This window comes from Cetorhinus maximus, chromosome 32 (genome assembly GCF_964194155.1).
Source record: "Cetorhinus maximus chromosome 32, sCetMax3.hap1.1, whole genome shotgun sequence".
Lineage (NCBI taxonomy): Eukaryota > Metazoa > Chordata > Chondrichthyes > Lamniformes > Cetorhinidae > Cetorhinus > Cetorhinus maximus.
Genome location: NC_135910.1, coordinates 15,083,246 through 15,106,769, shown reverse-complemented (window position 1 = coordinate 15,106,769; position 23,524 = coordinate 15,083,246). Strand labels below are relative to the sequence as shown.

The window sequence follows — 23,524 nt, the reverse complement described above, 5'->3', positions numbered from 1 at the left end:
AATTAGTCACACTCCCCCCCACCGTTTCCACATAGCCCTATGGACATCTTCCCTGGCAAGTGCCTATCCAATTCCCTTTTGAATGTTATGATTAAATCTGCTTCTACTGCCCTTTCAGGCAGCATTCCACTTCATAACTCGCCAGGTACATTGTTTTGCCTCATGTCGCTTTTGGTTCTTTTGCCAATCACCTTAAATCTGTGTCCTCCCTGGTTTCTAACCCTTCTTGCCAGTGGAAACTGTTTTTTTCCCCTATTTACTCTATCAAAACCATCAACGATTCTGAAGACATTAATCAAATCTCATCTCCTCTGCTCTGAGGACAGCAGCCTCAGTTTCTCCAGCCTCTACCTGTAATGGAAGTCCATTATCCCTGGTACCAAGGAATTGGTGGTACAGAACTTGAGTATTGCTGAAAGAAAAGAGACATGTCAAATCTTTTCATCTTGCACTCATCAGGACACCTCACAAGAATACCAATATAAGAGGAAAACAACAATTTATACTGTACGTGAAGAGAGTGCTGATTGGTTGGCAAGTGGACTCTGATTGGTAGAGGTGTTGCCATGGAGAATGCACCAGCGATGGTGACTGACAGTTAACTGCTAATCAATCAGCACTCTCTTCACATAAAGGGAAAAAAAACAATTTATACTGTACGTTAGCATTCTTGCAAAGTGTTGTGACAAGTGCAAGACGAAAAGCTTCGACATCTCCCCCGCCTCGTGATATTGGTAAATCTTCTCTGCACCCTCTCCAAGCTTTGCCATCCTTCCTGAAGTACAGTGCGCAGAATATTCCAGCGGACTTTATACAGGTTTAACATAACTCAAATAACAAATCCAAGGATCTGGTATGCTTTCTTTTGGAAGGGGGAAAAAAAAAGCGATCTCTCAACTTGTCCTGTCCCCTTAAAAGATTTCTGTGCCCGCGTCTCTGTTTCTGCAGTAACCTTTAATTGCGGGGGACGGAAGTAGATTCACCAAAACCGGGTATTTTTCTAACGCGCCTCAGGAACACTGGCTTACCATTGAAAGGATCAATCCCGAGTTTCAGTCGGTGATCAAGGGCTTTCCCGATTTCTTTCTTCTTCATGCACTGGATGCCGAGGTTAGCAAAACTGAAAGGGAGAAAGAGGGAGCGCCGTGAACAGCGAGTGCGAGGCTCCCGCAGAACGATCGCAACTGCGGGTAGGGCCAGCAGCCAGCAACACAAGCGGGTCATAGGGCTGGACCATTGACCCAGGTCGTCACAAATTCGGCGGCGTACAAATTCAACAAATCTTGCGAGTCACACGGAAAACGTTCACGAGAGTAAAAGAATCCTAAAATGGTGCACCAGTATCCTTCGTGAGAGAGAAACAGGTCACTTTTAAAATCGGGTCCAGCCCCATAATCCACGATTGACTCTCAAAGGCCTAACGAGAGGAGAGCTCGCTTGTTAGCGATTAAAAGGGTCCCAGTCACAAGTGGAAGCCAGGCTTGGTGAAGCAGCTGGCGACTTCCATAATGCTGAATAATAATCATGAATAACACTCACATTCCCACAGCGCAGCCTCTAAAATTAAGTTTTTTTTAAAGTCATGATGCCTCCCAGGGTCAAATATCCTGTCCACATTAACTGTCTTGACTCATCCATAAATGGCCAAGATACCAGAGAGTGGCCAGTGACCATTAAATAATACCCCAGAGAGTGTCGGCGCCCTTCGAGAGAGAATCTTAAGAGTGATACAGCGCAATGGAGGACATTCGGCCCATTGGCTCTGCGCCAGCTCTTTGGTAGCGCTATCCCAATTAGTCACACATTTTCCCCCAACCGTCTCTTCATTGCGCTGCGAACTTTCCCCTGCAAGTATCCATCCAATTCCCTTTTGAAAGTTACGACTGGCACTGCTTCCACCTTCCTTTCAGGCAGCGCATTCCAGGTCGGGAGATTATGGAAGTGACTTCCGGATAAAACATAACCTGGGATTCGTCAGATGCAGCAATGTGGCCAAAGGGCTTTCCTCCCACCTTGTGCACTGAGATCAGCGCTAACCCAGCACAGATCGAGGACTAAACTATATCATCTCTCCTCATAGGAGAAGATAAGTAGAGCAGACCTACATTCCTCGGAGTTTAGAAGAATGAGGGATAATCTCATTGAAACGTATAAAAGTTTGAAGGGTCTTTGACAGAGCAGATGCTGAAAAAATGTTTTCCCTGGCTGGGAACCTAGAACTCAGGAGTGACAGTCTCAGGATAAGGGATCGGTATTTAGGACTGAGATGAGGGGTTGTGAATCTTTGACCCCCCCTCTGCCCAGAGAGCTGTGGATGCTCAGTTGTCGAGTGTATCGAAGACAGAGGACGATAAGATTTTTCAATGCTGAAGGGACTTTTTAAGGAACGTGGGGAGAGTGCAGGAAAGTGGAATTGAAGAAATCAGCCGTGATCTTATTGAATGGCGGAGGAGGCTGGAGGGAGCACGCACTTGGCCACCGAGGGGCAGAGGAAGAGAGGAAGTAATGGCAAGAGAAACGGCCAGGGTTTTTAAAAAAAATCCTTGCAATCTCGCACCCAGCAATAAAGCGGCTGTGGTTTGGTGAGTCATTCTGTATTTGCAAGTGCAAAGTATCCTTTAATCATGAAACAGCACATTCTTGACTACAGGAACTCCGTCCCTTACCTGGCTTTCATGTTGCACTTGGGACTAACAGTCACTTCGCAGATGCCATTTTGGCAGTCTTTACCCACAAGACTGTGGGGGTGTGGCTTGTATGGTTCATCTTTGGTTACCAAGGAAACGACCACCTTGACCTCACCTTGCCAGTTCTGGATCTGGACAGAAGAGAACAACGCACCAATTCAGCAACTATCAACATCCTGGGGGTTAACGCCGACCAGAAACTGAACTGGACCAGCCATATAAATACTGTGGCTACAAGAGCAGGTCAGAGGCTGGGAATTCTGCAGCAAGTAACTCACCTCCTGACTCCCCAATGCCTGTCCACCATCTACAAGGCACAAGTCAGGTGTGTGATGGAACACTCTCCACTTGCCTGGATGAGTGCAGCTCCAACACTCAAGAAGCTGAACACTATCCAGGACAAAGCAGCCCCACTTGATCAGCACCCCATCCACAAACATTCACTGCCTCCACCACCGACGCACAGTGGCAGCAGTGTGTACCATCTACAAGATGCACTGCAGCAACTCACCAAGCCTCCTTCGACAGCACCTTCCAAACCCGTGACCTCTACCACCAAGAAGGACAAGGGCAGCAGACACATGGGAACACCACCACCTGCAAATTCCCCTCCAAGTCACTCACCATCCTGACTTGGAAATATATCGCTGTTCCTTCACTGTCGCTGGGTCAAAATCCTGGAACTCCCTCCCTAACAGCACTGTGGGTGTACCTACACCACAGGGACTGCAGCGGCTCAAGAAGGCAGCTCATCACCACCTTCTCAAGGGCAGCAAATGCCAGCCTAGCCAGCGACCCCACGAATGAATACATTTAAAAATACTACCCTGGCACAGTTTGATCACACCAATTGGAGGAAGAGATTCTAAAATACATTTATATTGTGCCTTTAACATATTAAAATGTCCCAAGGTGCTCAAGACAAAATTAGACACTAAAGCCACAAAAGGAGATATTAGGGCAGGTGACCAAAAGCTTGGTCAAAGAGATGTTAAGGAGCGTCTTAAAGGACAAAAGCAAGGTAGAGAGCCAGAGATGTTTAGGGAGGGGTTTCCAGGGTTTGGAGCCCAGGCAACTGAAGGCATGGCTGCCAATGGTGCAGCGATTAAAATCAGGGATACTCAAAAGGCCAGAATTAGAGGAATGCAGAGAACTCAAGAGGTTTGTAGAACTGGTAATTAGAGGGAGGGAGGGGTGAGGCTATTGAAGGTTTGATAGGGGAGATGTGCAGGAGGCTTTTCCACTTGAGACAGAGACCAAAACTAGGGGCCACAAATAAAAGACAGTCACTAATGGATCCAATAGGAAATTCAGGAGAAACTTCTTTACCCAGTGGATGGGTAGGTGTGGGTTCAAGTCCTCATTCCACAGATTAAAGCATAAGATCTAAACCTCAGTGTCAGGACTGAGGGAGTGCTGCACTGTCAGCGGTGCCATCTTTCAGACGATGATGTTAAACTGGGGCCCTGGGTAGAAGTAAAAAAGATCCCAAGGCACTGACTATATTGAAGAGCAGCAGGAGAGCTCTCCCCAGGATCCTGGGAAATATTTATCCCTCAACCAACGCGACTTTAAAAAAAAAGATTATCTGGCCAATTCTGTTTGCGGGATCTTGCTGTGCACAAACCGGCTTCTGTGCTTCTTAAATTACAACAGCAACTACACTTCGGAAAGTATGGCCTTGGCTGTAAAGCGCTTTGGAAATCCCGAGATCATGAAAGGTGCTATATAAATGTAAGTCTTTCCTTCAAGCTTTCAGTTCATTCTTGCTAACACTGTCCTGTAAGCGGTTGACGGGTAATTCAAAATGCATTTAACAAATAAACCACGGGCAGGTATAATGGAATCCCCCGCAAAATCTCCCTATCTGAGCCCCACCCAGTGACCATGGGAATTCACCCAGTAACGTGCCCCAAACTCCCAGCTAAAATTCCCCCGAATATTCCAGTGCAAATAAAGCCTAAAAAGAAACAAAACCAACGGAGAATCTATTATTTCGAAAATTGGTGCGTTGGTTACCCAAAACGTTTCAGAGATTTACCTGGTCCTTCGCCAGCAAGAACCTATTGTTGCTTTTTACACGCTGCCTGGAATGACAAAACTGAACAGCAAGCAGCTCAACACTCTTTGCATTTAAAATTTGGTCTTTACTGTAATCAGAAATAAATCATTATCTAACCCCGTGCTGTACCTGCCCTGGGAGTGTTTGATGGGGACAGTTTAGAGGGAGTTTGAGCTGTATCTAACCCCGTGCTGTACCTGTCCTGGGAGTGTTTGATGGGGACAGTGTAGAGGGAGCTTTACTCTGTATCTAACCCCGTGCTGTACCTGTCCTGGGAGTGTTTGATGGGGACAGTGTAGAGGGAGCTTTACTCTGTATCTAACCCCGTGCTGTACCTGTCCTGGGAGTGTTTGATGGGGACAGTGTAGAGGGAGCTTTACTCTGTATCTAACCCCGTGCTGTACCTGTCCTGGGAGCGTTTGATGGGGACAGTGTAGAGGGAGCTTTACTCTGTATCTGACCCCGTGCTGTACCTGTCCTGGGAGTGTTTGATGGGGACAGTGTAGAGGGAGCTTTACTCTGTATCTAACCCCGTGCTGTACCTGTCCTGGGAGTGTTTGATGGGGACAGTGTAGAGGGAGCTTTACTCTGTATCTAACCCCGTGCTGTACCTGTCCTGGGAGTGTTTGATGGGGACAGTGTAGAGGGAGCTTTACTCTGTATCTAACCCCGTGCTGTACCTGCCCTGGGAGTGTTTGATGGGGACAGTTTAGAAGGAGTTTTAGCTGTATCTAACCCCGTGCTGTGGTTAACGCTAACAAATGGAAACCTTTCCCCTGTCAGGAGGATTAAGAGCCAGAGGAGAGATGTTTTTTTTTTAAAAAATCCTCAAGCTATGATGATCTGAAATGTGCTGATGATGAAATCAGATTTAATAGTAACTATCAAAAGGGAATTGGATAAATACTTGAAAAAGAAAAAACTTGCAGGGCTTTGGGGAAAGAGCCGGAGGAGTGAGGCTAATTGGACAACTTTCAAAGAGCCATAAGACGTAGGAGCAGAAATTAGGCCATTCGGCCCATCGAGTCTGCTCCGCCATTCAATCACGGCTGATAAGTTTCTCAACCCCATTCTCCCGCCTTCTCCCCGTAACCTTTGATCCCCTTACCAATCAAGAACCTATCTATCTCGGTCTTAAATACAGCCGGCATAGGCGCGATGGGCGAACGGCCTCCTTCTGCGCTGATGATTCTATGAAATGTAAACATGTGAAGCGAGTAGAATATTAATTCAAAAAAACCACCTGTTTCTCACGTCTTGATGAGGGAATTGCACCATACAGTTAGGTGTAAAACACAACCTGGCTGACAGTTTGCTGAAATGATTAAGACTGGCTTCTTTCTGTAAATTCTACGTAATTCATTCGGCCCAACTGGTCCATGCTGGTGTTTACGCTGCACATGGGCCTCCTCCCACCACTCTCCATCTCACCCTATCAGCATACCTTTCTATTCCTTTCTCTCACGTGCGTTTATCCAGCTTCCCTACAAATGCACCTATGCCATTGGCCTCGACCACTCCCTGGGGTAGTGAGCTCCACATTCTCACCACTCTCTGGGTCAAGAAGTTTCTCCTGAATTCCCTGTGGATTTATCGGTGGACTATCTTATACTGATGGCCACTAGTTTTAGGTTCTCCCATAAGTGAGACATCTGCGCTATCAAATCCCCTTCATAATTTCAACTTTATCTAGCCTTAGTTTTCTCTTTCCTGGGAAAAGAGCCCCAGCCAGCTCAATCTTTTCTGACGGGTATAAACTCCCAGTGCGTTCTTGTCAATCTCTTTTTTGCACCTTCTCCAGGTAGGGTTGCCAACCCTCCAGGATTGACCTGGAGTCTCCAGGAATTGAAGATCAATCTCCAGGACACTGCTGTGTGCAACCCTGGAGAAAAATCATTGCGACATTTGAAAAAAAAAAGTGGGATTTTTTTGTAATTTTCTTTGAACGTTTCTCTTTTCCAGATATAAAAACATTGAAAATGGAGGAAAAGGCTGTTTGGCCGACAGTCAAACATCATCCAATTTGGTAATGAGTCTTTTTGCTTTCCGATTGGCGTAGGAAGGCCGTACGTCACAAGGATGGACGTGTTGGCCGACTAATGGCTGGAGCGTGGGGGCGAGTCATGTGATGGAGCCTCCAGGAATATATTTAAATCACAGTTGGCAACCCTATTTCCAGTGCCTCTATATCCTATTTTACAATCAGAAGGTCAGAACTGTGCACAGCAAGGGCACTGTTACTTAGCGGCGACAAGTGATTTATCTTCAATGAACTATCTTCCTTTTTGGTTGACACTGTTAACACATTGGCACTCCATATGAACCAAAGCCAGTACAGACCTCTTGGGCCAAATGGCCTGTTTCTGTGCTGCAGGTGCCACTAATTCAACAACAGCATCCTTACCCAGTCTGGCCTACACGTGACTCCAGACCCGCAGCAATGTGGTTGACTCTTAACTGCCCCTCTGAAATGGCTGAGCAAGTCTCTCAGTTCAAGGGTAGTTAGGGACGCGGCAACCAATGCCAGCGACGCCCACATCCCATGAAAGAATGAACATTTTTTTTTTGTCCTACTATCTCCTTATGAACTACCACTTGCACCCCAATTGGGAGACGGTGGTTAAGCCACTGGACGAGTAATCCAGGGGACCAGGCTAATGCTCGGAGGACATTGAATTTACAGAGATAGGGAGGGGCGAGGCCGTGGAGGGATTTGACACGAGGATGAGAATTGTGTTAAAAAAAAAAAAATCGAGGTGTTGCTTAACTGGGAACCAGAGTCGGTCAAGTGAGCACAGCGGGTGATGGGTGAACGGGACTTGGAACGAGTAAGGACACAGGCAACATAGCTTTGCATGACCTCAAGTTTACTGAGGTTAGAATGTAGGAGGCCGGCCAGAAGCCTATTGGAATAGTCAAGTCGGGAGGGTTACAGAGGCCGAATTCTTCAGGGGGCTCCTTGCGAGAGCCACCTCCGCCAGCCAGCTCAGGTTTAGCGACAGCGCAACACAGGGCAGCTATTACCTGAAGGCACGACATAGAGACTCACCTGGATGGTGGGCAGGGTTTTGCTTTGTTCCGTCGTGTTCTCTCCAGGGATGCTGCCCGCTGAACGGCCCTCACACTCGTAGCGGAACCTCATGCCCCGCTGCTTTGGTTGCTCCACGATAGCCAATTTGGGCATCTCCTCCTTCACAAAAACGTTGGGGTGCGGGTGGGGGAAGAGCCTGGAGCCCACCCGGGATGCCTCGGCCCTCCTCCCGCCGCGGCTGGCGACTTTCCTCTTCGTGTCCTGCACCCTGTCGTCCCTGCCGACCGGCTGAGGCGGCCCCGCGCCCCTGCCGACCGGCTGAGGCGGCCCCGTGCCCCTGCTGACCGGCTGAGGCGGCCCCGTGCCCCTGCTGACCAGCTGAGGCAGCCCCGCGCCCCTGCCAACTGGCTGAGGCGGCCCCGTGCCCCTGCCGACCAGCTGAGGCGGCCCCGTGCCCCTGCCGACCGGCTGAGGCGGCCCCGCGCCCCTGCTGACCGGCTGAGGCGGCCCTGTGCCCCTGCTGACCAGCTGAGGCTGCCCCGTGGCCCTGCTGACCAGTTGAGGCGGCCCCGTGCCCCTGCTGACCAGCTGAGGCGGCCCCGTGCTCATCGGTATCAGCTCCGGCAGAGACACAGCCCATCCAGGGGTCTGGTTCATAAGTTGGTTCTTGATCTTTCCGATCTGAGGATCGGTGAAATCACAGGGTTGCGGGTTCCTGCTTTCCCCCTCTTCCAGGTCCTTCAGGATAAAGTCATTCAATACGTTCAGATCTGGGGGGAAAAAAAAACAACATAATTGCATTGGAAGCAGTTCAGAGAAGGTTCACTCGATTAATTCCTGAGAAGAAAGGATTTTCTTCTGAGGAGAGGTTGAGTAGGTTGGGCATGTACTCATTGGAGTTGAGAAGAATGAGAGGTGACCTTATTGAAACATATAAGATTCTTAGGGGGCTTGACAGGATAGATGCTGAGAGGCTGTTTCCCCTTGTGGGAGAGTCTAGGACCAGAGGGCATAATCTCAGAGTAAGGGGTCGCCTGTTTAAGACAGAGATGAGTAGGAATTTCTTCTCTCTGAGGGTAGCGAATCTGTGGAATTCTTTACCGCAGAGGGCTGTTGAGGCTGGGTCATTAAGTATATTCAAGGCTGAGATAGACAGATTTTTAATCAGTAAGGGAATCAAGGGTTATGGGGAAAAGGCAGGAAAGTGGAGTTGAGGATTATCAGATCAGCCATGATCTCATTGAATGGCAGAGCAGACTCGATGGGCCGAATGGCCTACTGCTGCTCCCACGTCTTATGGTCTAACAGGTTGGATGCAGAGAGGATGTTTTCCCCTTGTGGGAAAATCTAAAACTAGGGGACACAGTTTAAAAATAAGGGGTCTCCCATTTAAGACGGGGATGAGGAGAATTTCTCTCTCTCAGAGGGTCGTTAGTCTGTGGAATTCTCTTCCCCAGAAAGCAGTGGGGGCTAGGTCATTGAATATATTCAAGGCTGAGTTAGACAGATTGATCGACAAGGAGTGAATGGTTCTAGGGACAGGCAGGAAAAGTGGAGTTGAGGCCACAATCAGATCAGCCATGATCTAACTGAATGACGGAGCAGGCTCGAGAGGCCGAATGGCCTACTCCTGCTCCTAGTTCTTATATAAGTAGCTCAACCAGAGCCCCCTGGATGCCTCTGCAGTCAATGGATGATCCTGGAACTATTTCTACTCTGCATGGATCGGGTAGGGGCGGGGAGTCGAGGAAAATAAGGAGGGGTTACCCGGAAAGCAGGCAGACCATCTTCGAGGGTCATTGTAGAATCCAACCACCATCAATTAAATTGGTAGAATTGAAATTCAATTAATTAATAAATTCATTTAATTAAAAAACTCTGGAATATTGAGCTAGTCTTGGTGATGGTGACCATGAAACTATCAATCATCGATTGTGATAAAAAATCCATCTGGTTCACTAAGGCCCTTTAGGGGAAGGAAATCTGTCATCCTTACCCGGTCTGGCCTACATGTGACTCCAGACCCACAGCAATGTGGTTGACTCTTAACTGCCCTCAAAGGTAATTAGGGATGGGCAACAAATGTTGGCCTTGCCAATGAAACCCACATCCAATGAAAACATTTTTTTTTAAATAAAAAACGTGCAATCATAGAATAGTACCACACAGAGGGAGGCCATTCGGCCCACCAAGTCTACTCTTTTGTAGAGCAATCAGTTAGTCACATTCTTTGGCTCTTTCCCCCTATCCCTGCAATTTCTTTTTTTCCCCAAATCAATCAAATTTCCTATTGAAGGCTAAGATTGAACCTTCCTCCACCACAATTCATTCCAAATCCTAACCACTCACTGTGTAAAAAAAACTTTGGCATCATGTCACCTCTGGCCAATCACCTTAAATCAGTGCCTTCTGGTTCTCTTCAGCCGTTGTAAACAGTTTCTATTTACTGAAACCCTTCATGATTTTAAACGTTTCCATCAAATCTCCTCTTAGCCTTCTATGAACCAAAGGAGAACAACCCCCAGTTACTCCACTCTATGCACATCATTAACCCCGGAACTATTCCGACTGGAGGAACGTTACAACTATTCTCACTGGGGTGGGGGGGGATTGCGGACACCAGCCAGACACCCATATTCCCAACTTCTGCTGGGATCTGCTAACATGATACAGTTAGGCTGGGGGCGTAGGGACGGGAAAAAGGACGGAACATGAGATTTTTTGGACTTATTCTTTTTAATTCTCTTTTGGGATGTGAGCATCACTGGCTGGGCCAGCAATTATTGCCCATCCCTAATTACCCTTGAGAAGGTGGTGGTGAGCTGCCTTCTTGAACCGCTGCTGTCCATGTGTAGGCACACCCGCAGTGCTGTTAGGGAGGGAGTCCCAGGATTTTGACCCAACGACAGTGAAGGAACGGCCGATATATTTCTAACGGACGGTGAGTGACTTGGAGGGGAACTTCCAGGTGGTGATGTTCCCATGTGTCTGCTGTCCTTGTCCTTCTAGATGGTGGAGTCTGTGGGTTTGGAAGGTGCTGTCGAAGAAGTCTTGGTGAGTTGCTGCAGTGCATCTTGTAGATGGTACACACACTGCTGCTACTGTGCATCGGTGGTGGAGGGAGTGAATGTTTGTGGATGGGGTGCCAATCAAGCGGGCTGCTTTTTTGTGGATGGTGTCCAGCTTCTTGAGTATTTCACACTCACCCAGGGGAGTGGAGAGGGTTCCATCACACTCCTGACTTGGGTCAGGTGGATGTTGGACAGGCTTTGGGGAGTCAGGAGGTGAGTTACCCGCCTCAGAATTCTGACTGACTCTACGACTCACTGACTTAACAGCTGGACCGTGTGTGGAAAATAACTGTTCTTCCAGATCTAATGAGGAATTCCTCCAGATGTATGGGTACTCACCGAAATTCTGGTCCTGCTGTATTGATCCACTGGCACCTGGGAGAGAGAGGAAAAAGAAACAGGATAAATTAATGATATAAAGTCATCCACACCATGACAGCTGAGATAGGGGAGTCTCTGCCATTGATCACAACAGGAGGGTTCTGGAGACAGCAGAACGTTGGGCCTTATAGGAACATTTTCTACAGATTGCCCTCACCCTCCCTCACCAGGGATAAAAAAATAAAACAGTCCCACGTTTCTTCCAGAAATGCGTCTAATTGTCTCAGACAGTCTCCATTATCACACCACAACAGGTTTACACAGCTGTATTGTTCCATAGGACATTCCTTGCTGGCCTGATTTCACACGGAGTGGAAACACCCAACATTGACCAATCGGACCAAATAGCTGGATTTTCTGCCCTCAGTTCCATGTAAATTGATTAAGATTTAACCTGTTTCACCTGCTATTTCAATCCTTCACCAGTCAACCATTTGCTTGGATTATACTCCAAGTCAACTCACGTATACAGTCTTGAAGTATTAATCCCCCACTATCAACATCCTGGGGGCTACCGTTGACCAGAAACTGAACTAGACCAGCCATATAAACACTGTGGCTACAAGAGCAGGTCAGAGGCTAGGAATAGTGCGACGAGTAACTCACTTCCAGACTACCCGAAGCCCGTCCAGCATTTGTAAGGCACAAGTTAGGAGTGTGGTGGAATACTCCCCACTTGCCTGGGTGAGTGCAGCTCCCACAACACAAGAAGCTTGACACTATCTAGGACAAAGTAGCCCGCTTGATTGGCACCCCATCACAAACATTCACTCCCTCCACCATTGACGCACAGTAGCAGCAGTGTGTGTACCATCTACAAGATGCACTGCAGGAACTCACCAAGTCTCCTTAGACAGCACCTTCCAAATCCATGACCACTACCACCTAGAAGGACAAGGACAGCAGATACATGGGAGCACCATCACCTGGAAGTTCTCCTCCAAAACATTTACCAACCTGACTTGGAAATATATCGGCCGTTCCTTCACTGTCGCTGGGTCAAAATCCTGGAACACCCTTCCTAACAGCACTGTGGGTGTACCTACACCACATGGACTGCAGCGGTTCAAGAAGGCAGCTCACCACCACCTTCTCAAGGGGCAATTAGTAATGGGCAATAAACGCTGGGTCTAGCCAGAAATGCTCACATCCCATGAATATTTTTTTTTAAAAAAGCGTGTAAACGATGTCCCTTTTCCAAGACAAAACAAAACTCGACTTCCTTACTCTTTGCTCGAGATTATAATTCCTGACGCTTGGAATCACCGTTCATTCTTGGACTCTGTTCTCTCCTTGACCCCAACCGCACACAAATTAAACTGTATTTTACCCAAATTCTCACCCCGCACAGCCACACGCAGACAGGTCAGCGAGCATCAGAGGAAGCCAGGCCTCGCACCGCAAAGCACTCGAAGCGGGGGGAGGGAATCGTCTTCACACAGAAATGCCCCCTTGTGTGTGGAGCCTCCAGCAGGCTAGGCTGCTCTGTCCCACAGTCTTGCTCAGTCAGGGACTGAACCAGCCAGGCTGTGGACCTCGTTAAAACACCACAGGAACAGGAAGAGAAACTCGGGAATGTGCTGCAACCCACGCCAAGCTTAAGAGCAGAGTAATTCCCCCCGCTAGCAGAAACTGGAGCCAATAATTCCCCTCTTTCACCCCCACCCTCCATCACAGGCCGACCCCACCTCCCTCCCACCGCCCCCCCACCACTTCTTGGTGGCGAGCTGGTGTGTGCAAGCTTCCTCAGAAAAAGGAAGTGCTCCGACACACATTTTCTGCCAGGACCATCTGGCTAGCTTCCTCCCCAAGTCACAAAGTCAGGGAGAAGTGGTGTACAAATGGCTTCCTGAGTCAGAAGCAACTGATACCATGACGTCTTTGAACGGTCTTTGTCAGTCGTCGATGTCAACGTCATCGGGCAGGGGCCGGGACCCACTTGAAGGTCAAGAAGCCACAATCTCTGCTGAGTGGGGCTTCCAGCAGAGAAGGTGGGGGGTTGGAGGGGGGGGGTTAGGGGAAAGAGTAGGGCAACGTCAAGTCATGCTACCGAGTAGTCTCCAACTTTCCCCAATGGCAAAAGGGCACCGTTCAGAGCCACATCAAACCCTGCCTGCTGCCGAATTCGATCGTAAGAATCAGAAGAAATCGGAGCAGGAGGAGGCCATTCAGCCCGTCGAGCCTGCGCCACCATTCAATAAGATCACAGCTGATTGGATTGTGGCCTCAACTCCACTCTCCTGCCTATCCCCCCCCCCCCCCAATAACCCTTGACTCCCTTGTCGATCAAAAATCTGTTGAAATCGGCCGTGAGAAAAAAAAACTCAATAACCCAGCCTCCACTGCTCTCTAGGGAAGAGAATTCCAACGACCCCGGGAGAAGAAATTCCTCCTCATCTCAGTCTTAAATGGGAGACCCCTTATTTTGAAACTTTGTCCCCTCCTTCTAGATTCTCCCACGAGGGGAGATGTCCTCTCAGCAGCTATCCTGTCGAGCCCCCTCAGAATCTTATGTTTCAATAAGATCACCTCTCATTCTTCTAAACTCCAATGGGTACAGGCCCAACCTGCTCAACCTTTCCTTGTAAGGCAATCCCTTCAAGCTTGTAAACCTCCTTCCAAGGCAACTTTGTTTTTCTTTATTCTTTCATGGGATGTGGGCGTCGCTGGCAAGGCCAGCATTTGTTGCCCATCCCTAATTGCCCTTGAACTGAGTGGCTTGAGTGGCCCTTCTTCAGAGGGCAGTTAAGACTCAACCACATTGCTGCAGGTCCGGAGTCACATGTAAGCCCGACCGGGTAAGGACGGCAGATTTCCTTCCCTAAAGGGCACTAGTGAACCAGATGGGTTTTTACACCAGTCAACGATGGTCGCCATGACTGAGGCTAGCTTCCAATTCCAGATTCTATTCACTGAAGTTAAATTCTAGCAGCTGCCGTGGTGGGATTTGAACCCGTATCCCCAGGGCATTCGCCTGGGCCTCTGGATTACTGGCCCAGTGACATTCCCTCTACGCCACCGTCTCCCCAGATGGTAGAATTGGCATTAGGGAAGAGAAGGGTAGGAAGGGACTCTCACCACGATCACTGTCCAATGAAGTTACCAACCCTCCAGTATTGACCAGAACTCTTCAGGAATTAAAAAGTGATTTTCCAAGATGCTAGCACAGCCCAGGAGAGAGAGAACAACAACATACTCATAGGGTGGTTAAAAAAAACCCTGTAATTATTTCCCCCCATTTTCTTTGAAGACTTATTAATTATAAAATGGTTGGATTTAAGATAGGATTACAAAGGCTGTTTGACTCGTGGACAGCGTTATCCAATCAGGATTTGGAAGGCTGCCTGCCATCCAATCATTGAAGCAGAGCCGCTGTTAAGGCAGCAGCCAATTTGCGCACAGGCAGCTCCTACAAACGACAAGGCGGTAAATGACCCAATTCGTCATTCCTTAGCAACGTTGCGGCTGCCTGTAGCTACTCCCAGCGAGAGGGCCGCCGTCAGGGCGGGTCTCGCTCATCCGTCCTACGCCGTCCTCTCACACACACCCACTGTAGCTCGTCTGCGACCTCCCTGTGACCTCCGTCATCCAACTACGCCTAAGTCGACCCCTCTTCCCGCTGCCCTCCACAAGAGATCTCTTCAGCTTTACACCTCTGATCAAATGGCTGAAATACTGACGTTTCCTTTTCTGGATGTCACTTTTCTTTTTGAAAAAAAAAGAGTTCTTTCTGCACTTGCTATTTCAAGCACCCCTTCATTTGTCTCATTGTCTGCACATGGAATTTTAAGCAGGTTCCTCATAATCCACGGCCTCTACTTTCCTCTGCAGACCTTTGCTTATCGTCCAAGTGACGTTGAGGGAGGGGTAAATATTGATTGAGAGCACAGCTGACAAGAGGCAAAAATTTCAGAAGATCAATCCTATTGAATATATAGCAGAGCATTTTCAAGGGGCCAAATGGCCTACTCCAGCTCCTATCCCTTGCGGGAGGGAGAACAAAAAGGAACGAGTGGCTGCTAATTGGACCAGCAAGTAACTTAACTAAGTACCTGAAGCTGCCAAGTGTTTTTAGACAAACTCACAAAGGTTTCGTCATATGACCAATCACCTCCAAATACCACACAAGCAACACTGCCGCCCCCCTCTTCCTCTTAGTTTTTATAGCTAATAAACAAAAAAGCGTTCAATGAGAGAAAAAAAGCTCTTATTTTTCTGTAAACGGTCCTGTGGTTTTTCTCCCGAATCGTTGGCAGCATAGTCATAAGGACGTAGAATGAGTACTGTCAGCCCATCGAGTCCATGCCGGCTCTCTGTAGAGCAACCCCAATCAACCCCATTCCCTTGCCCTGTTCCCCTTAGCTCTGGAAGTTCATTCCCTTCAAGGGTCCATCCAATTTCCTTTTGAAATCATTCAATGTCTCTGCTTCCAGCACCCTCGTGGGCAGAGAGTTCCAGGCCATTACCAAGCATTGCATAAAAAAGTTCCTTCTTCACCCAACCCACCCCCGCCACCCCTCCCTCTCTCCCTCCAGCCTGTACCTCTTGCCCAAAACCTTAAAGCTGCAGCCCCCTCATCCTCGTACCACCAGTGAACAGGAACAGTTTGTCTACCTTTTCCAGACCTCTCATCACCTTGTACACCTCTCTCAAATCTCAGTGAGTACAACCCTCAGCTTCTCCTGCCTAACCTTGTAGGTAAAATCCCTCATCCTCGGGACCATTCTGCACCCACTCAGGGACCCTCGGATCCCTCCTAAAGCGTGACGATCAGAACTGGATGCAGTTCTCTAGTTGTGGCCTAACCAGAGCTTAGTTTCCGAGGAGATTAATCTTTCATTCCTGGAGGCTCCAGCATAATCCTGGAGGGTTGGCAACCTTAACAGAAGTGCAAGAGTCGGAATGTTTCAACTTAAGTGCAGAACTTGAATCTTGCTGAAAAAGAGAGACACGTTGCTATAGTTTTTCATCTTGCACTCACCAGGACAAACGCAAGAATGCAAAATTTCAAACAATCGCAGCAACTTAAACTATAGGAGAGAAGGGTGCTGATTGGTTGGCAAGTCAATTCCAGTTGGCCACGGTGTTGCCATGGAGAAAGCAACAGGGAATGATAGGCTCCCCAGGCTCCCGGGTAATTCAAAAAAGGTGCAAGGCTTGAACATATTCCTTTTGTTTGCAGAGAATGGGTCCCTGCATATGAGTGTATGTCCCTTCTAGCAAGTGTAAATGAGCCATGTTATGAACTTGACTGATTATATTTAATTGGTTGTTAGTGTAGCTATTAGCACACTCAGGATTGTTCAGCAAGTGCTGCCCAATCGCAGAATCACATCTAACAGTAGACATTTTGTTCCGGGTTTTCAAGAATGGGCTGGTTGAGTGTGATCAGCATTAAGGGGCAGAGGAGCCATTTTGCACATAAGCATGAAAAAGGAGAATGATTGGTTAATAACTATTCACATTTATATGGCGCCTTTAACATAGAAAGTGTCCCTCAGGAGCATTAGCAGACAAAATTTGATACTGAGCCACGTAAGGAGATGTTAGGACAGATGACCAAAAGCTTGGCTCAAAGAGATGGGCTTTAAGGAGTGTCTTAAAGGAGAAGGGACAGAGAGAGGGAGACGGGCCGAAAGGCTTAGGGGATGGAATTCCCACACTTAGGGCCCAGGCTGCCGAAGGTACGGCCTCCAGTGGTGGAGCACTGATAGCTAGGATGCTGAAGGAGCCAGAATTAGAGGAGCGCAGAGATTCGGTCAAGTTTGTAGGGCCGGAGAAGATTACAGCAGTACAGAGGGGAAGGGGCCATGGATGGATCTGAGAGCGAGGATGAGAATTTTAAAAAGCAAAGCATTGCCAGATCAGGAGTTAGTGTAGGTCAGCAAGCACAGGGGGGTGGTGTGTGAATGGAGCTTGGCGTGGTTTTGATCAGTATTGACCAGGACGCCAAGGTGGACCCCCTAGTAGAACAGTGGTGGCAGTCTGTGGAACCAGGCTAAAGCAAGGAGTCAGTACTGCTAGGGTAAGAGGAGAGGAGGTGCGTGGAGAGAAACACAGTCACCCAAAGATCAGTGGATTTGCAAAGGAGGAATAGGATCATGACAGTGCGGACAAAAAAAGATCTGCAAGAGAAAAAATCAATTATTGAAACGTACAAGATTCTGAGGGGGCTTGATAGAGTAGATGCTGAGAGGATCTTTCCCCTCGTGGGGGAATCTAGAACTGGGCAGCACAGTCTCAAATTAAGGGATCTTACATGTAAGATGGAGATGAGGAGGAATTTCTTCTCTCAGAGGGTTGTTAGTCTGTGGAATTCTGTCCTCCAGAGAGCAGTGGGAGGCTGGGTCATTAAATATATTCAAGGCTGAGTTAGGCAGGTTTTTGATTGATAAGGGAGTCAAGGGGTTATGGGGGGGGGACAGTCAGGAAAGAGGAACTGAGGCCACAGTCATATCAGCCATGACCTTACCGAATGGCAGAGCAGGCTCCGAAGGGCTGAATGGCCTTCTCCTGCACCTACTTCCTACGTTAGACAAGAGGTTGGACCGAGAGAGATTTCGATCAGGTTTGACTAATAGGCCAAGATGCTGTCATCTTTTCTCTCAGCTTTCAGTAGTTGAGGTGGCTTGCTCTAAAGGCTCTCCCTGGTCTAAAAATAACAGCAGGAGGCGGGTCTCACCATCCTGTGACTCACTTCGGCTTTTGAGAGAGAGAGAGAGACCCGATTAAGTTAGTACATCGACCGCAAAGGAATCAAGAAATCAATCGGGCAAAGATGACAAACACGTTTGTTCCCAAACAGTGAAACATCGCCAAGGGTCCAGCAGCTTTGCCGAGCCACCTCCAGAAACCATTTAAAAGGTTGACCAGAACGCGAAGGAGCAGCTTATACTATAAAATTTCTCCACGGCGCGATAATGCTTCAGAAAACTTCGGCAACTCCAAGCAGACGTGCGTCTCCCCTTTAAATCGGTGCTTGCCCCACAGTGAATCGGTCAAGACTGACGCAGCGTCTCTGAGCGCTACGTTCGCCCATCATCCCACCTCTGACGTTATCCCGATATTCTGCGCTCTGCCTTTTACAATCTCTTGAACGGGCCTCTGAGCGCCACACTGGCAAGCAGGGGAAAAATAACCGCCCCGTTGAAACATGAAAACTCTGATCCCACTGTCGCCCTCGCCATTCAAAACAAAAACTTCAATGCTTTGCGCAGAGAGGGTGAACAGGAAACCAGAGGGAGGGAGGGGGGAAAAAAAAAATCACTTCCAGGATACATTCCCGCTCTCCGTTGTTACTTTGGCAGATGGGTAGAAGTTGGGACTGTTCTCCTTGGCGCAGAGAAGTTTGAGAGGAGATTTGGTGGAATCAGGAGGAGCCCGGACAGGGTAGATAGGGAGAAACCGTTCCCCATCGGTGGAAGGACAGAGAAAAGAGAGAGGGCACCGATTTAAGATAATTGGCAAAAAGAAAAAAAAGCAACAGGGACAGGAGGAGAAACTTTTATCACGCAGCGAGCGGTTGGGATCTGGAATGCGGGGCTCCCCGAAAGGGTGGTGGAGGCAGATTCGAGCAGGGCATCGGAGAGGGGGGGGGAGAATTGGATTATCATCCGAAAAGGAAAAACATGCAGGACTTGCAGGAAAATGGCATTAGAGTGAATTGCTCCTGCGGAGAGCGGGCGCAGACATGGGCTGAATGGCCTCCTCAAGCGCTGCAACGATTCTGTGCTCATCCCTGGGCTGGTTCTGCCCCTCAGAGCAAAGGCTCTAAAAGGCACATGCCAACCTGGCAGCATCAAAGCACAGCCGTTCAGCAGGCTCAAGTTCGCCCACGAGTGAGACATCACGGGAGGTCTATCGACGTATAAATAAAATTCTTGTGTTCGGCACATGTCCAGGAACCACACGTCAGACGTCACCAGCCCAGATACCGACTTTCTACGTGTCCTATTTTGCTGCTACTCAGAAGAGTTTTTCTGTCAGAGAGCAAGCCCTCGCCCCAAAATTGTTACAGCTGCCCTCTGACTGACTTCAGCAGTTTTGCAGGTAATAGCAGTTCACATTTACCTAGTAAAAGCGATGCCTTCAACAGCAAAAGCCAATTGTCACCCATTTCTGTTGCATTTACAGCACAGAAACAGGCCATTCTGCACAATCGCTCCATGCTGTTGTTTATGTCACACATGGGGCCTCCTCCCACTATTCATCTCACGTCAACAGCATATCCTGTTAGTTCTTTCTCGCTCGTGTGCTTCTCTAGCTTCCCATAAACGCGTCTACACGATAAGCCTCAAACACTCCACACGGGAGCAAGTTCCACATTCTCACCACTCTCTGGGTAAAAGAGGTTTCTCCTGAATTAATATCAGTGATGATCTTATATTCTAGGGACGGTGACCTCAGGTTGATCTTTCGTACAGTGTCAGTGCTCCACTCCCTTACATCGGTGCCTCAATTTCAAAACACATGCAAACTACAGCCTTCTGTCTTTTAAGTAGCTTGCAGGCTGCACTACTGTCTGTTTGTAAATCTCCCTCCTGACACACACAACACCCAGTCTCCACTGACCATCCCAGGACTCATCCCTTCTGTGGAATTCCAGCCCCTGTCTCGTTGCTACAGGATGGGTGAGGGGGGAATGGGATGAGCAAGGGAGGGTTGGGAAAGAGAAGAGATCCACCTGGAAAGGACCAATACCAGAGGGCAGATCAGTCAGTAACAAACATCAAACTCAGCCAACATGTAGTGGGAGGGAAGAGACACACAGGGGCCTGGGGAGGGGGCTGGGGGACTGTGACAGGCAGACACACAGGGGCCTGGGGAGGGGGCTGGGGGACCGTGACAGGCAGACACACAGGGGCCTGGGGAGGGGGCTGGGGGACCGTGACAGGCAGACACACAGGGGCCTGGGGAGGGGGCTGGGGGACCGTGACAGGCAGACACACAGGGGCCTGGGGAGGGGGCTGGGGGACCGTGACAGGCAGACACACAGGGGCCTGGGGAGGGGGCTGGGGGACCGTGACAGGCAGACACACAGGGGCCTGGGGAGGGGGCTGGGGGACCGTGACAGGCAGACACACAGGGGCCTGGGGAGGGGGCTGGGGGACCGTGACAGGCAGACACACAGGGGCCTGGGGAGGGGGCTGGGGGACCGTGACAGGCAGACACACAGGGGCCTGGGGAGGGGGCTGGGGGACCGTGACAGGCAGACACACAGGGGCCTGGGGAGGGGGCTGGGGGACCGTGACAGGCAGACACACAGGGGCCTGGGGAGGGGGCTGGGGGACCGTGACAGGCAGACACACAGGGGCCTGGGGAGGGGGCTGGGGGACCGTGACAGGCAGACACACAGGGGGCTGGGGGACCGTGACAGGCAGACACACAGGGGGCTGGGGGACCGTGACAGGCAGACACACAGGGGGCTGGGGGACCGTGACAGGCAGACACACAGGGGGCTGGGGGACCGTGACAGGCAGACACACAGGGGGCTGGGGGACCGTGACAGGCAGACACACAGGGGGCTGGGGGACCGTGACAGGCAGACACACACGGGGCTGGGGGACCGTGACAGGCAGACACACAGGGGGCTGGGGGACCGTGACAGGCAGACACACAGGGGGCTGGGGGACCGTGACAGGCAGACACACAGGGGGCTGGGGGACCGTGACAGGCAGACACACAGGGGGCTGGGGGACCGTGACAGGCAGACACACAGGGGGCTGGGGGACCGTGACAGGCAGACACACAGGGGGCTGGGGGACCGTGACAGACAGACACACAGGGGGGTGGTGGAGTGACAGACAGACACACAGGGGGGTGGTGGAGTGACAGACAGACACACAGGGGGGTGGTGGAGTGACAGACAGACACACAGGGGGTGGGGGGGAGTGACAGACAGACACACGGTGGGGGGACTTGCAGACTGACACACAGGGGGTGGGGGAGTGTTGCAGACTGACACACGGGGGGGTGGGGGAGTGACAGACAGACACACAGGGGGGGGTGGGGGAGTTGCAGACTGACACACGGCAGGGGGAGGGGGGGGGAGTGACAGACAGACACGGTGGGGGGTGGGGGAGTTGCAGACTGACACACGGGGGGGGGGGTGGGGGAGTGACAGACAGACACACGGGGGGGGGGGGGGGAAGTGACAGACAGACACACGGGGGGGGTGGGGGAAGTGACAGACAGCCAAGGGGGGTGGTGGAGTGACAGACAGACACACGGGGGGGGGGGGGGGGGTGGGGGAGTGACAGACAGACACACGGGGGGTGGGGAGTGACAGACAGACACACAGGGGGGGGTGGGGGGGAGTGACAGACAGACACACAGTGGGGGGGGGGGCGGGGGGGAGTGACAGACAGACACACAGTGGGGGGGGGGGGGAGTGACAGACAGACACACGGGGGGGGGAGGGGGGGGGGGCGGGGGGGAGTGACAGACAGACCCACAGTGGGGGGGGTGGGAGAGGTGCAGACTGACACAGGGTGGGGGTGGGGGAGTGACAGACAGACACACGGTGGGGGGGGGGAAGTGACAGACAGACACACAGGGGGGGGGGGGGAGTGACAGACAGACACACGGGGGGGGGGGGGAGTGACAGACAGCCAAGGGGGGTGGGGGAGTGACAGACACACAGTGGGGGGGGGCGGGGGGGAGTGACAGACAGACACACAGTGGGGGGGGGGGGGGGAGTGACAGACAGACACACAGTGGGGGGGTGGGGGAGTTGCAGACTGACACAGGGTGGGGCACAGGCAGACAGACAGGGTGAGAAAGACAGTGACCGATAAACAGGATGGGGTTGGGGGGGGGGGGGGACACCCACCTGTGGAGCCTTGTCGCCCCGGGAACTGCTCCTGCTCTTTGCCCTTCATTGCTGCTGCCTGTGCTGGTGTCTGTGGCTCCGTCCGCCGCGCCTCTCTGTTTATTTCAGTTTCTCTTTTTTTTTGTTACTTCTCTGGAAATTCCCAGGCGGAGCTCGCGCTCTGATTGGGCCGCAGCGCCCGCGCGCGCGCCGTGGGGAGGGAGGGGAACCCCCTCCCGGCACCAGCACCAGCTTCAGCGCGGGGCCGAGCACGTGACGCGGCCCGAGTGACGCGACCGCGCGAGAGAGCTCCGGCCATGAGCCCGCTGCAGAAGCCGGGGCTGGATCCTCACTCAGGAGGCGGATCGAAGCAAAAGCAAAAGCCCGGAGTGGATCAGGAGCCAAGATCCGGATCCACCCCCAGCCACAAGCTGTGGCTGCGGCGGCGAAAGGGTTAATCAGACTGGCCCACGCCCGTCGCACTGTAACAAATGCCTAAAAAAAAAACACTACTGAATAACTTTTGTTGTAGGCAACCTATATTTTAAACTACAAAGAGGAACATCTCCCTTTTATACTCATCACCCATGGCACTCTCCACAGAATTACAGTCCTTATAGCCAACAATCCACAGTTGCTCCCAACTTCCAGTGGGTTCCCGTGTCCCTGTTTCGCTGAGTAGTGACTTTGAGTGATCGTCTCCTCAATTTGCATTCCTCAGTTTGCAGAGAGTTTCTTAAATCCACCACAGTCTGTAAAGCGTTGCACATTTGGTTCTCCTTCCCCCCCCTGGCCTTGCCAGGACAAATCCTTTGATGGTTGCCGGATGCACCCCTTTAACTAGAACTGCCTCCCTCCCACATCTGGCTGTGGTGAATTGCAAAGCCAAGCAGCCTCTTCTCCCTGATGACGACACAGAACTGCTACCTGCCTGTGATATTCACTGATATGCAGGGAAGCCTGTAACCTGATCTCAAAAATGGCTTCCTCTGCCCTCTTCCCCACGGCAATATGAAACCCATTACCCTTGCATCCAAGTAGAAATGATAATTAGCTATCCCTGACTCCAACTCTCTTCCATCGTAGAGTAAATGGACTATTTACAGCACAACTGTTTACAGCCCAGTACCTACAACACTTTTCTGGGACTTTGGTGGACTCAGTCTACTCATTGTAAACTCAGAGGCTGCTGCCATTGACTCCGAGCCTAAATACCTTGCACCTTCTTCTAAGAAAAACAATCTAATCCTTCCTTTGATCTCTCACAACCAGGCTGACTGCTAGGCAGATGGCAGAATAGGTCATATGACCCCCTTCATTTACCCCCAATTTAAATCGACAGAGCAAAATATAATAATCTTATAAATGTCATCAATGTAACAGCTTGCTGTGTGCAAATTGGCAGCCATGATTCATACATTGCAACACCGACTGCACTTCAAAGATTGACTGTAAAGCGCCTCAGGACGTTCTGAGATTGTG

The 23,524-nt window shown here is 50.5% G+C and overlaps 1 protein-coding gene across 3 annotated transcripts in view; it reads right to left on the bottom strand.

Annotated features, from left to right (window-relative positions):
• The window catches only part of LOC144671433 (transcription factor p65-like), a 43,335-nt gene extending 21,110 nt beyond the window's left edge, over window positions 1-22,225 (bottom strand). For 2 of the 3 annotated variants that reach the window (XM_078533338.1, XM_078533339.1), the window contains exons 1-5: window positions 22,064-22,225; window positions 11,191-11,226; window positions 7,799-8,550; window positions 2,667-2,818; window positions 1,029-1,120 (exon numbers count right to left, since the gene is read on the bottom strand). In XM_078533338.1, coding sequence (XP_078389464.1) covers window positions 1,029-1,120; window positions 2,667-2,818; window positions 7,799-8,550; window positions 11,191-11,226; window positions 22,064-22,112 — 1,081 coding nt within the window. In that variant the 5' untranslated portion in view covers window positions 22,113-22,225. Of the gene's footprint in view, window positions 1-1,028; window positions 1,121-2,666; window positions 2,819-7,798; window positions 8,551-11,190; window positions 11,227-15,923; window positions 16,168-22,063 lie in introns of all 3 variants that reach the window. The other variant, XM_078533340.1, reaches the window with a different exon arrangement.
• Window positions 22,226-23,524: the final 1,299 nt, after the last annotated feature.